Source organism: Centrocercus urophasianus, unplaced genomic scaffold (assembly GCF_019232065.1).
Source record: "Centrocercus urophasianus isolate 14NV4802_14NV808 unplaced genomic scaffold, USGS_Curo_1.0 seq_10, whole genome shotgun sequence".
NCBI classification, from domain to species: Eukaryota; Metazoa; Chordata; class Aves; order Galliformes; family Phasianidae; genus Centrocercus; species Centrocercus urophasianus.
Window position 1 is genome coordinate 89,285,510 of NW_024884142.1, and position 14,973 is coordinate 89,300,482.

The 14,973-nt window shown below is 42.1% G+C and overlaps 1 protein-coding gene across 2 annotated transcripts in view; it reads right to left on the reverse strand.

The window, feature by feature from the left end:
- HAO1 (hydroxyacid oxidase 1) overlaps positions 1–8,238 on the reverse strand; it is a 27,860-nt gene extending 19,622 nt beyond the window's left edge. The window contains exons 1-2 of one of the 2 annotated variants that reach the window (XM_042830117.1): positions 8,059–8,237; positions 1,676–1,827 (exon numbers count right to left, since the gene is read on the reverse strand). In XM_042830117.1, coding sequence (XP_042686051.1) covers positions 1,676–1,827; positions 8,059–8,195 — 289 coding nt within the window. In that variant the 5' untranslated portion in view covers positions 8,196–8,237. Of the gene's footprint in view, positions 1–1,675; positions 1,828–8,058 lie in introns of both variants that reach the window. The other variant, XM_042830126.1, reaches the window with a different exon arrangement.
- Between the last annotated feature and the right edge of the window lie 6,735 nt (positions 8,239–14,973).

Genomic DNA, 14,973 nt, shown 5'->3' on the forward strand with positions numbered 1-14,973 from the left:
AAAAAAAAAAAAAAAAAAAAAAAAAAAAAAATAGAAGTAGCACAGAGACACTACAATCAAAGAAACCTTTGACAGAAATAAGATTCAGACTGCTCCTTGCTGACGGGCAAAACGTAAACCTTGTGACAGGGCTGAGTTCGCCAGAGCCCTGGGACAGCAACACAGAAGGGCTGCGGCTCATTGCAGGGCACACCCCAGCCATGCTGGTTGTTAACAAGGATCCAGATGAGCTCACTGCAATACGATTGGACTACTTCACACTGGCAATTGCTGCATTGATCACGGAAATATTATCAAATTAAATAGCTCACGAGTCTGTATGTTTTGTAACCTTTCTCATTCTGCTATTCTGCTTATTCTGGAGTTTTGAAATGCACGCCCTGACTCTGCCTGCTGCATAGTGTGACCTCTTCTGGAAATCATTTTGCAGTTTGAGTTAAATGAGCAAGAAAGTTTCACATCTGAATTATCCCATTTCTCACATCCTTTTAGGCTGTAGGCTCCACTTTGAAAGCACCTTCGTGTCAAATTTAGCCCAGAGGACCCTTATCTTGCTGGCTCCCTGGGATGTGCTCGAAGAGCTATATACAAAGCAAAAAAACAACAAAAAAGATCGTTTTGAGATAGGCAAAAGCTTGTGCATTTCTGGAAGCAAAGGCATGGATGGCCTCTGGGGTTCATAAAAGGTTTTGTGAAAGGGAGCATTTCTTGTCATGGAAACACGTATACATTTATATTTATAGAATGTATATAAAATATACAGATCCTGTTTTCATTTTTTTAAATTAGAAAACTAGAATTCCTACAGGCCAGTGAAAAATATTTTGTTACAAGAAAGCAGAGCAGCTGTCATGGTGTGAAGGACTTGGTGAAGTGGGCAAGGAGAAATTTCTGACATCAGAAAACTCCTCAGTCAAGCAAAAAGTGTCCAAAGCTGCCAAGAGAGAGAAGCCAGAAATCAGACAGTTTTTATTTTTTAATTGCTACTTTTGGTGACTTCTCTCTACCACTTCATTCCCAAATCAAGACCAAGAGACTATCCCACAAGGCCCAAAGCAGTGCAAAAATAACCTGTCAGCAGATGTTGGACTAACATTGTGCAGTCATATTAGCTAAGCACTGTAGCCCCTTCTGGCCCTACAAACAATTAGGGAACCTATTTATCTACATTACAGAAGATTACAAAAACCTCTTTGGCAGTTCTCCAAAATGACACCACTCTTTAATTGGAAGGCATTTACAAGAGATAAGGGTTGAAAAGAGGACTCCTACAGTCATGACTCAGCCCCGATCACCAATACAGGGATGTTGCACTCACTGCAGTTTGTCTCCCCCGAGCCCAGATCCCCACTTTGTGGTGTGTATTTGTTGGGTGACCTGGCTTAAAATGGATAGCACTTTTTTCCCCTCCTTTTTCACTCTTGAAAATTAAGAGCTGCTAGACTGACATGTTATCAGACTGCAAACACAATTCAAGATGTACGGGCAAGAAACACACGCCTTAAATCTGGGATGCAGGAAGGTCACCTCCTTTTCTGATGTCCTGAGCGTCTATCTTCTCCATCTGAAGGCACTGAAAAAAAAAAAGTGCTCGCCTGCCCTCTTCCCACCAAGACTTAACTTCGTTCATTCAGAGACAGGAGCAAGAGGACTGCAGGGACTCTGCACAGTTTACCTTTAGCGGTCGCCGTCTCTCCATCAGGGTGAGCCATGCGCTGCATAGCGGTCGCCGCAACGCAGACCGGCATGCTGATCTTCTGCCCCAAGACTGAGGTTGACAGGTCCATTACAGACACGTCCCTGAGCATCCGGGGGTACAGCTTCCATCTGACACAGAGAAACAGAATAAAACGTCTGCATCATTGAGGTTAGAGCTCCGGATGTCCAAGAGCAGATTTTCCTGTTATCAGAATTAAAAATGGTGAAAGCTGGAGGGGAGGAAGCAGCACAAAGCAGCAGGGTGTTGGACCTCGAGCAGAGCTTCATTGTGTGACCCAGACACATAAAGGGAGCTGCAAAAGGCACAAAGCCAAGAAGAAACAGGCTAGAAGAGATTTAAAAAAAAAAAAAAAAAAAAAAAAAAAAAAACCACACAAAACAATGGAGGGTGAAAGGAAGCAAAGATCCTTTGAAAAGCATTGGCTGGATTTATTTAAAAGAAAAGACAGGAGCTGCAAAACAATGTTTACAGTGAATCTTAGCTTCCCTGAAAGCCCTGTGGCAGAACTAGATTACAGAGGATACGCAGGACTCAGATTAGATATTAGGAAAAACTTACCCTCAGAAAGAGTAATAATGCAATGAAACAGCTCCCAGGGAGGTGGAGATGCCGCTGTCCCTGGAGGTGTTCAAGAACCATGGAGAAGTGGCACTGAAGGACATGGGTTAGCGGGCATGGTAGTGATGATGGTTGGACAAAGTGACCTTAGAAGTCTTTTCCAGCCTCAATGACTATGAGATTCTATAACAGAAGTCACCAGTTCCCCTTTCACCTCCCTCAGTCATTCCCTTAACAGACCAGGGAGCCAAAGGATACAGAATTTTTGGATAAAAGTAGCCTGACCAGTGCTCTCACACCATCTTGTCCTTATGCTAGAGGCGTCTGCATTGAGAGCACACAGAAACAATTTGCCGTGCCTCTTCCTGCAGAAAACAGATAAGCAGGAGCATGCCTTGGCTTAGCTGTATTCAGATGAGATAACTGGGGAAATTGGCTGCACTACATTTCTATTGGCACCTTTTGCAATCCAGTAGCCCCCAGGAGGCCCCATCCCCAGCAGTTACAAGCTGCTGTGCGACACATACTTCACTGAAAAGTAACTGCAGGCCCAGGGATGGCCCACAAGGAGTTGAGACTTCCAGGAAAAGACCAAATGCAGGCACTATAATTTGGTACAGAAAAAGACTCTGTAGCACAATTGCTTTCCCGAGAGAGTAAATTATAATCTACTCCTTGAGTGACTTGGCCCGAACCCACTCAACTGCTCCTGACCTCACTTTGCTTCCAGTGTATCCACCATAAACCACACCAACCCAGAGCCACAGTCATTCTCCTTTGGAGCCTGCAGCTCAGATACAGACAGAAGCTGACTCCAAATAAGAACTAAAAAACACCCACCTGAAATTGCAATTAGGCTGAACATCACATCACACAATCTACCTTTGCCTTCTGCCACCAACTGGACAATTCCTCTCAGAGCATCAGCTAGACAGCACTTCGGTATCTCAAACCATCTCAGTACAGATGCATTCATGGGGGGATAGCCATGAAATCAGACTTTTTCTTATCAGTGAGGTAACGTTGTAGCAAGGCATTGTTAGAATAACCCCCAAGAAGGTGCGCGTCAGCAGGTGCTAGCTCTCAGGGATTTGCTCCGAGCAAGGTGCAAAGGTTCTCTGCAAGCAGTAATAGGCTCACTATCTCAATTTCTTACTGATGCACCCTTCCCTCTGAAAGGGCTTTGAGTGCAGATTATGGCAATTGAGTTTTAATTAGAAGAAAATAATTAAAAGCTTAGTCTATTGCTGAACATAACTACCTAAAATGCCTGATGGAAACAGTTCTGTCATTAGCAAGGAGATGGCAACCAGAGCCTTCGTTATCCTTAGGCTATGTTCCGTCTGTGAGTAGCAGTCAGCTTGAGCTTGCATACTAAACAGTCTGGTTGGGGTACAGGAAGAGAGGAAAAAAGGGGGAAAACAGACAACACCTTCATTTTACTGGAAGATCAAGAGAAATTTGCATAAGAAACCTGGGACAGAGTCAGGATGAGACCCAAATTTCTTAAGCCATGGAGCACGAGGCCATGCCAGTTCTCCAGAAAGCACTCTCCAGGGAGGAGAAAGATGGTTATGATGCTCGGAAGGGATGTAGTTGCGGGACTCAGCTATAACATTTGATGCCAAGACACACACTGTAAGTATGCCTCCTTGGACTTGTTTTCATGCTATTGTGTCAGACTGTTATTTTTCAGGGGAAAATAAGCTGAGGGTGGGACAAAGAAAACATGACTTTTATCCCCCTTCTTCTTAATCCTCATTCCAAGAGCTTCTTTCTAGCACTGAGACAACTTTCCCCAGCAAATACAAAGAAAATACAAATCCTTTCATAACCTTGCTCATGTTTACAGGCCAGCTTAGAAGCATAAGGATGCAAAATGCCTTCTTCTGCAGTCTCCTATTCTCAGCTGCTCCTGACCCATAGGATTTTTACCTGCTGCAAATGACTGCCACTTCCAGGCACACATTTGAGTATCAGTCCTGAAGCAGCAAAATTCCTTCAGTGCTTCTAGCTCAGAGAAGCAGAAAGAGACAAAATCTTCTATTTCCCCCCAGCAGAACATACAAGACTAACGATGCTGTTCGAAGCAGCAAACACCCTCCTTTCCCACTCACTCTTAAGTGTATCAAATAATTGTCCACCAGCTTTTTGGTGCCAGATTTGTTAAGCCCCAGCGTTTAAACAAATTTCTCTTCCGATCTCTTCTTTATTTAAAATAAACAAACAACATAAAAACAACACAGCTTTTCTCCTTGCATCTCACTAGGTTGTATGCTTTAGACCATTAACAAATTAGTCCTCCTAACTGAGCACTGCATGGGTCTCGCAAAAACTGACGGGATCACCACCTTGGCATTACACTCTTTGACAGAAGCAGCATCAGATTTTGCTTAACATAATTTTTTCAGCTGCAAGTTTACCAGGCATCTGAAGCGACCTACTTTCTGGACAAACCATGGGGATATACCCTTAACAACAGTAAGCAAAAAACAAGCACAGTACTTCCCAGTGTACAAGTGTAAATCTTGCAGTTGGGCAAGACTCACTTTCCATACTCATTCTCTGCTGTGAAGAACCACTGCAATTTCCAAAATGTAACATTTTCAAGCAACAACTCCCACTTTTCCAAATTCACAGTAAATCCCTTCAACAGTGCATCACTAGCAGAGTGCTTGGGAAAGGACACACTGCTCAGAGGAAGGCCCTGTCCCAGCCCCTACCTGCTTTGATAACCTTAACAAGAGGTTAAGGTCTCCTCCAGCTCCTACTTCCCAACTTCCCATCATAACAGACACATCCTATTGCTGCACAGGGCCAATAAACAGCTGCTTTTGCTCAAGGAACATATTTGCTCTTCTCAGATGTCTCATCATCCATATGGCAACTTTTTTCAGGGCACTCTGAATCTGAGGTGGAAGACATGGCAGAAACCACAACAACTTATTACTAAAAGCATTCGTTTCTTCTCTTCTCCCTGTGACCTGACGTGCCTGTTTGATCCTAGTCAGATTTTCAGTCTCTTTATTTTTTTTAAAGGCCCGTGCCCAGTCATTTTAATACCCTTAACACCCAACTACATGATGACACATTTGCAGGAAATATGCATCAACGCTAACACAGATAAACAAGAAACGATGTTCCTTGTACATGACAACAAAATGCATCTTCTCCAAATGCCACTGGGAAGTCAGTGGCAGAACCTGTCACAGCAGATTATTGGAAATGTGTTCCTAAACACACACACTTACTTTCATTAAAATGCTGAGAGATTTCAGATTGATTTCCTGAATGCCATCAAGCCAAAGGCAACTCACCCTTGTCTTGAAACGTACTCTTTATTCAGGCCCATTGGTTTCCTGACAATTTGAGTGAATTTAATCACCAGACAGAGCAGTGTTGGAAGGACACGTGGTGTTTTGGAATGCAGAACAAACGCAAGGTGAATCAAGACAGAAGCCATAGGGAGTAACGTATGCTCTCACGCCCTCAATAATTGTCCCTATCCTTAATGCCTCATTTTTGCAACTGATGTCTCCACTTCATATGAAAACTGAAAGAAAAACTGATCTGGCTCTAAGCAGGAAAATGCTGATGTCGAGATGCAAGCAGTGGTTCTTCACATCAACATCAATCTCAGATAAACTGGAAGCCAGAGGAGAGTTGCTGTAATTCTCGTTAGTCTCATCTTAAGCCTTGGTCCTCTGGGGGCACTTCATACTGCAGTATCTGATTACAGGTCCAAAGTACTTTAAGCTCCTGTGCTGTCGAGAGGACAGGACATTTGATTTTATCAGCAAATGGATATGACCTGCACTGTTCCAAAAATGGCACGAGCCGTTCCAAAGGTACTGCATTATCTATCGACACAACCATTCATTTGCTACATTGCTCCAGAATGATAATCTATTTCTCTTGTAAGTGCAACCATTACACTGCCAAAAAATTAAGAGCTCAAAATTAACAGATATTTTTTCTATATGCCAGCCAACTAAATAACCTTGCAGTGCACACCACAAAGGTCTGGGCTACAAAATTCACACTATGGGTTCTATTTTATTCTTTTTTCTTTTTCATTTAAATACAAACATTTACACATATAAATATTCAAAGACATTCTAAACATATTTAATTGGGGTGAACCCTATGTTCCAAAAAAGCACACGATTAAGCTTTTGACTGGAGAAACCAATGAGAGTTGTCTGATCATTGATAGCAAAGCTCTACATATGCACTTCTTTCACAAAGTTGTCTGACTTAGTTGTGGGTGTAAAGTCCATCTTGCTTAATACTTACCCATCAGCTGCTCTCAGGAATAGGGAGATAATGAATAACACATTCAAAAACACAAAGACTGAGATTCAAGGACTAACCCCACAACAGCAGTCCCACATCCTTGCCATGGTTAGGACATGCCCCTCTCAACATCACCATGATAAAAATAAAGGTTTTTTGAAGTTGCTTATGCCAAAGTTAAGTCCTAAAACACTGAATAATCACAAATCCATATACAAGGTTTGCCTTTCTAGATACGCTGCCAGGAAGCCATCAGACACTTGGATGTTGCACTCAATAGTTCTAGACACAAGGGCTAATAAATGAAATCCCACCACAACAAGAGGTGCCTCAGCAGCTACAGGTGGGGACTGCTTAAGAATGAAGATCCAGGCCCTGGAAATCTGTGCTCAAATGATTCTGAAGTTCCACATCCCATTGGAATAGGTGGGAGGGTTCACCTTTGCAAAAAGGAAGGACCACCTGGCAGACAACTTCAATTACAATGCTCTTTCTTGTAAGGAAGCTCTGTGCTAGTGCTGTGGCTGTCAGAAACCAGGGGATAATGTATCTTATGGCAGGGACTGGGTTTTGGACTCCAATCCCAGCTCTCCCACTGCTTTATTGGGTGACCTTCAACAGCTCTGGCTGCCTTCCTTCCTTCCAGCCACCCTTGAACCGATGCTTTGGCAGTTGAGCAGCAGCAGAAATTCAGGGAATGGGGAACCAGGGCAACACAAAGCAACTTGGTATCAGTTTTGACATTCCTCCACCAAACGTTGCTTTACTCCAGGTTGAACCCAGCATTTATAGAACAAAGGAGTGAGTTTGGTTTTGGACAACAGGACAGGGAACAGAGCTACAGACTGCAAGTCAAAACCAGTTTTATAACAGTTCCCATCACTTACAATATTTCATGGCTAAGTGCTGACCACGGCTGAAATCTGAACGCAGCTCAGGCACACAGTACTGAGCACTGGCCTTCACACCTTGCTCCTGAGCGCACTGCTAGGATGCGCAGCTCCAGTTCAGCAACACTGCACAGACATTTAGTGGGGGAGGCCACTAAATTACTAAATTACTACAGTAATTCAATTTAGGAGGAACAGTTCAGTCAAAAGTGACTTGGGACCTAAAAGGTACAGTAAAACAAGAAATCTTTTGTCTGTACGACAGCTTAAAATGTAGAAGCAACAACAATTTAATCAACTTTTACTAAATATTTGTCCCACCCAGAAATTTTGCTTCCCTAAACAAACAAAATGCAGGTAAAGCTAAAAGCATGCTAATGAATCTTAGGGACTGCTCTGATGGAAAATTGTAGCTGGGGGAAAGAAAGGGAGGAACGGATGTTCTGAGAAGGATTTCATTGAGTTTTCTTCTTAAAATTTATAGAAGTTTCAGAAAATAGAAGTTTTGTTAGCACAAAATCTAACATTGTACCACATCTACTAATAATGCAAACAGATACACACACACTCTACAACCTTAAATCATTCTCCTACCTTGAAAATGCTGCTACGTTATCTGCTAATGTTTCTTGGTCATCTGCTCCAGATCGGTAATAATCATAAGCTGATTTGGGGAGAAATGTTTTAGCATAATGTTCAAAATCAGCAACACAAACTGGCTTTCCAGACATGTCTGCAGATCTCACAGGATAAGTTTATTCCCTCTTACCTCTCTTTTAAACTCTGTATTTCTGTCTGTAAATCATTAATATGGGATTTCATCAAGATTTGACTTTCTTATCTACACACAAAAAATATACACTAACTTCTTGTGTCACCCTGGACTTCAATACCATGCTTCATTTCATGTGGTCAAAGCAAATACAGAATATACTGGAATACAATATGGCGAAAAAGAACAGAAGTGAATAATCAAAGAAATATATGGGTGTGATATGTATGACTTAGACCTTAAGTAAGGGATGTACCATTCCAATTTTCCACCAAAAAATACCCTGGTGACAGAGAAAAAAGGTATCATATAAATCCAAAAAGCGAAGTTCTGCTTTAATTGACTTAGGAATGCGGGTCCAGGCCTGGACTGGCGTTTATAAGCCTTAAGACTGCTGCCAGCTATTTATATTGAAACTGTGGATTTGGAATCAAGTTGCAGGGACACAGCTGCCAACCAGCTAGGACAGCTACTGCATCCTCATGCAAACGGCGACTGCTTTTTAATGTAATTCCACCTCCATAGCCCAGAAAGCTGTAGTTATTCTTAGAACATTATGAAGTCAGATACTTACCGGCTCAAAATAAAGTTATCTCACCACGAGCTCATACTCAACCAAAAAGTAACAGATCAAGGTTTCTTGATTTAACAAATACACACACATACTTCATTTGCAACAGGTGTACAGTAGTTGTTTGACAGGGAGAATTTACAGTGGGTCATGAGTACATATAATGCAGCTTTGCACTCTTTAGTCTTTTTTTTCCTTTTTCTTTTTTTTTTTTAAATAAGATTTTTGGAGAGAACAGACAAATCAATCCCTTAAATGGAAACATTCTGCAATGCACACTGTAAGACGTGACAGAACTTGGCGGTGTGCACTGCAGTCACCCCAGCCCAGCACACACCTCTGTCACCATGCACAGTGCAAACCAACCAGGGGGCTGCCATTTGTTCATCATTAGTTACTTACAGTGCAACACAACAAAGAAATGCAGTGCAACAGAAGTACATCTGCAGCTTACTTCCTCCAACAACACGTGGCTTTAAGTGACTTGATGTTAGCTAAATCTTCAGTCTTGCTGAAGGCATCTAGTTAAACACAGACAAACCTCTGCTAAACCACAACCTTCATCTCTACTGCTGGTTTATAAATAACAGGTAGGAACACAGTATTCTGCAAAGACTGAGAGAAGTGCTTAAGATTCAGATGAGACTGCCAAGCATCTCTGGGGGAATATTTCAGGGACTGCAGCAGGATGGCGCCAACTGGACGGTCAGGTTCAAGAACTGTCTAAAGAGAACGAGGCTGTCGCCTAAGAAATTTGCAGCTATTTCAAAATGCTTCTGCAGATCTCAGGGCCTCTTGGCTTAAAACGTTCAGAGTGTGTAGGGGGTTCTTTTTCCCAGCCATTTAGAATATTCACGGAAGAAATTAGTGTGAATGATTGTCAATATGCATAGTCACATCATCAGGCATTCATCACACATCCACAACGAATACAATTTAAATGCAAACTGGCTTACATTGACATTTCTCTGTGCTCCCAGCACAAAACCTGAGGATATGTCTGCCTCTCTTACAGTCTGCATTATCTGTGCTGAAAATCAGGTATTTGTTTTAGAGCATAAAGCCTTAAGCACTGCACAATAGTTAAATGTATTAATACATTGCTGAATCCAGTTGCACATAATCATGTTGGAAGTATGCACTAGAACTACAGATCAGACCTACACCATTTTGCTCTTGATCTTCCCCCTACACTTTTCCATCTACTTCAAAACGAGTTAAGCTCTTCGTAACACTTCCCACATCAATCTTTCTCTCTGTTCATGTTGATACGCCATCTTCACATGACTTTACCGGTCATTATTTACCAGTCATGCTAAAAGTTCCTCTTCCCTCCCTTATCACTAAGTTGCTCACATATCATGCCCTATGGATTCCCCCAAGAAAATGCCAAGCATACTAAAGCACCGTGACTTCTTGCTGCAGCCCAGACAGCACCCCCTGGGAAGCTACAGCCCTCGGCACACCAGGAGCCAGGGATGCTTCTGCTCCAACAGACAGCTCTTCCTGCTGCTGGCCAGTTCATGAGTTGAAGAGTGGAGGAAATTGCTAATATCACTACAAAAGAAAAATTATGCTAAAAGCTTAATCTGCTGCTAAGTTGCAACCATAGCCTCTTTCTCACAGCACGAACATAATCTGTTAAGACAGCACTGCAAATATCTCTCCAGCATATCTGACAGCAATGTACAGACCAGCTTTGACAAAGCCTCCTTCCAAGCAATTGACTCATTTAATGCATCTATCTGGTTTACTGCCTCTTAAAATGAGGAATGTCCTCTGTCTGTTTAATGACACATCAGCTGTCTTAACCTGAACCTCGGAGCAAAAGAGCATCTTCTGTAACAGCAAGGAGTTTGCCAAGGTAATCAAGGCAAAGATCCCTGGTAAAAGCCAATGTGCAAGTGAAATGCTCAGATGTGATTTTATTTCCCCTCCGACCTAATCATGACCAGTGTGGCAGTAACAGCCTCTCCCATATCTACTGTTTTCTCATGTGTTCCCTTCACAGGTCACTAGAGAATTACTAAGGGAAAATAGCATCATGCACTCTGCCAGAACCTCTATTCCCTCAAATTAATTATATCCACCTATCTATCACAAACTCAGGAAGGAAAACCCACAGAGGGCTGCAAAAGATAAAGATATGACTTAGAAGCCAAACAAGTGTTTTACAAATATTGCTACACATTAGTGTTTACGTGTTGTATTTGACAAACAGAAGAACAGAACAACATGAAATTTTAGCTAGAATCGCTGTATTCCTATTGCAGGATTGGAGAAACAACATTGGTTATCTCTTGTGAAGCAGCAACAAGTCTGCTGAGAAAGAATGAGTCAACTGGGATTTTCTCTCTTCACAAAAGTTTAACGGGAAAAGTTGTACCTGGTATTTCAAGGTACCAGAGACTACTGAAGTGTTTCTCAAGAGCGCTGTGGAAAGCTGTTTTATCAAGTAACTTTTTACATAATTAAAAGGCTGTTTTGACTTCCAAATTCCCCATGAACATTCCTGAATTTTTCTCCAAACAAAAGCAGAAAGCATGTCTTGATGGACTTTGACGATGCCGCATGAATGGTTTTCAGTATCTCCTCAATCACAGCTGAAGGAACTGATCTTGGCCCCTCCAAGTCACTCACAAGATTCAACAGAAAATATTTCTCTCCAGCAATTTGTGACTTCAGCATGAGACTGAACCAAAGGCAGTGGATGTAGTGCATGAATGAGGACAGTTTCTTGCCATTTGGCATAGCAGCAGGCAAGTGGCCCTGGAGAGCCCCAGGGAACATCTGCTTTGTGAAGTCACTTGGGAAGTCCAGGACTACTGGAGTGGAAGGAACCTGGAGCATCAATTACACAAATAGTTCTCCTTGGAGGAACTACAAAAGTGGGTACTAAGAAAACAATCCTGTGGAGATGTACAAAAAGGTGTGCAGCACCAGTTTCGGCCTTGCAGCTGCACAGCAAAATCCACAGTTCTGAGAAACCCTCACAGGGCTGGAGGGGTGGCTTTCAATGATGTTGTGTAAAACTCACAGGCTTGACCAAAGAATCATAGAATCACAGAACTGTAGGGGTTGAAGGGACCTCTAGAGATCATCTAGTCCAAGCCCTACGTCAAAACAGGTTCCCTACAGCAGGCTGCACAGGTAGGCATCCAGATGGGTCTTGAACATCTCCAGAGAAGGAAAGTCCACAACAGCCCTGGGAAACCTGTTTCAGTGCTCCATCACCCTCACTGTGAAGAAGTTCTTACATTTGTGCAGAACATCCTATGCTCCAATTTATGGCCGCTTCCCTTGGCACAGAGCTTGTGCTCTATGCAATATAGGGAGGGACAAATCTAAACCTTGAATTAGACACCAATATTATTAGACACCACTAAATCAGAGACTTGACCTTCCATCACTTTGACTTCTATTGTGCATCTTGCACAGCAAAGCTCAGTATGGGCTATAAAGACCTCCTGTCAGCCAGAAACTCAGTACACCAAACAAAGTCATTTACTACCCAGGAATGAATCAGGGACCAGACTTCTTAATTTACATCTTACATTTCCAAATTGGATAACAGGCAGCTGAGAAGAGTTGCAAAAGCATCACAAAGGATGCTTCCTCATGGGCAGCTCTTTGCAGCCAAATGCGCAGGTGTTCAATGAATGTGTATGCTTTGTGTGGGGGGTATTTAACGCTTGGGAAAGGGAGGAAACCCATTTCCTTCCCACTGGCATACTGCAGCCAAGAGACCACCCCCAAAGACACTGGCTGCAGCCATCCAGCTTTTCATTTTGAATGTGTGCTCAGCCCCTCAAAAGAAAAACGTATTACTCAACATCACTACTTCTAGACTTGGGAGCCAACCCAATTTGGTGTTGTTCACTGGCTGCAAAGAATGGGAGGCTGACAAATCAAGTCAAAAAGTCAAGACTGCTGCAGTTGTGCTATAAGGAAGCTAGCACCACGTTTCCTCTATAGAAACAGAGCTTAAAAGTAATTTTCAGAACTTGACTGGATTTTCACCTGTAGTATTGCACCTGTTCATTTTCATAGGGACAATTTCAAACTCTCACATAATGAGACAGGAGCAGCTAATTTAGTAGAAAACAAAGTAAACCTTTGTTCGAAACCACTCCCCTTAGAATTCACATCAAGAAATTGATACAGTGGCAAATAAAAAGAGACCTGCACATCACCCAACCCGTGCAGCAATTCCACTCCATGTTGAAAGGCAGTTCAGGAAACTCAATGTCTTGAGAATGAACTTGAGTGCATACTGGATCTTGTAGTTGTTCACATCGACACATACACTGACACGACGATTCCTGGCAGTCACAAAACACCACTTCTGCCTCCAGCATGCCGGCCTTGAGGCCTATTTCTTCAGCAATGGCTGCTCCCTGTGAGCTCTGGAAAGAGGAACCATTTAGACCTGTGAGCTTCTTCACCACGTTAGCAGGAAGACATCCTCCACGCTCTAGAGAGAGCGAGAACATTGTTTGATGGTTAGAAGACTGCATTACTCAAGAGGGGCAAAACAAACCTGACACACAGGTGACACCAATGGTTCAAAGCTATACTGCTCTGCTCAGCAGCCTCCAATTACCCAGCTGAGTCTGGTACTTACACAAGTTCACTGCTCAGCTCACAGTTGCTATCATGAAAAGATCAATCCAGGTGCTTTTCCAACAGTTAATGGAAAGGTCTGTCTTCTCAGGAGTTTGAGGAGTCTCCACAAGCAAGCTACAAGCTTTTATTAATACTGATCTCCTGACTAAAAATAAGTTGTTAATCAAATAAGCCATCTATACTGAAAAAAACCTGAAAACTGCAATAGGATCATAAATACAAATTTATATGAAATTTCAGTAAAAATATCCATAGAATAAATCTGCAGAACTTTAATATAAAAAAGAAGATTCTGTATAACATTTCAATGAAGAAAGCCCACAGAGCAAGTGTTGCCCAGAACGAGTGCAGCATAAACAGTATTCCAAGACTCATACACACATTTCACACAAACCTCGAGGACAGCAGTTGTTAAAGGCTGCGTTTCTAGCCTCTTTAAAAAGTAACCCATTGGATTTTTTGGGTGACTTGACATCAAGCATTCATATTCAGATTCCATCAAGGACTGGTTTTTAAAGGGGCACACATACCACGTTTGAAATTTACATTGGTTCTCAAAACTCTTCAGTCATGTTTTACGTATAGCTCTAGTTTACAAGCCTCACACTTAACAGCTTTATCCTTAATCAAAACACTATGAACAGTGTTCAGAGCAGCTTCTCCACGGACATTTTGTCTATGTTGAGATTGCAGGAACTTCCATTAAAAAAAAAAAAACCACACAAACATCAATCTTAACAGAGGACAGATGACAGAACACTCATCTTGCACAAGATGTTCACACTGACTTTAAAGGAAACATAATGATCAAATACTACTGTAATATCTGATAAATACAATATTTGTATGATTCAATTAACACGTGTCTTAGTGGAAAGCAACTGACTCAGGAATATACACTGACAACTGACTGCACTCTTACTGCATACAGAGTGGCTACATTCAGGCTTAACAGAAAGACCTTTACAGAGCATGCTATTTCTTAGTTGTTTGCCAGACACAATATTACAACTCAGCATCTGCAGTACCATGCTACAATACTTTCCTGCAAATGTTAAACCAAGTTGGAGATTAGATTTTAGAAAAGCAACTGCTGCACAACCACTTACACACAACTTGTCTCTGGAACAAGACACTGCTGTACATGTCAAATACAGTCCAACCCAAGTAAGCATACTTCCCATTTTATTCATAAAAAACACAGGACCGGCAGCATGCAGGTTATGTTGTTTGAGAAGCCTTAGAAGCTTCCTACTTGTGACTCCCAGATTCACATCTATTCACATCTGTGAATAGATGTACTGCTGTCACTTGCTGCCTGCTTACTTAATCCCTTCACATCAGTGATCCTGTAGCTTGGTTCATTATGATGGAAAACATGAACTTCATTTAAAATATAACAGAGGTATGCAAAAATAAGAACTGTAAATAAAGACTCCAGACCATCAAACAACAGCTTCTGATCTTTCTCACATCATCTCAGAAACCCTGCATCTGCAAGGTGCCATTTCTGTGGGGTTTTTGTTTGTTGTTAAAAAGA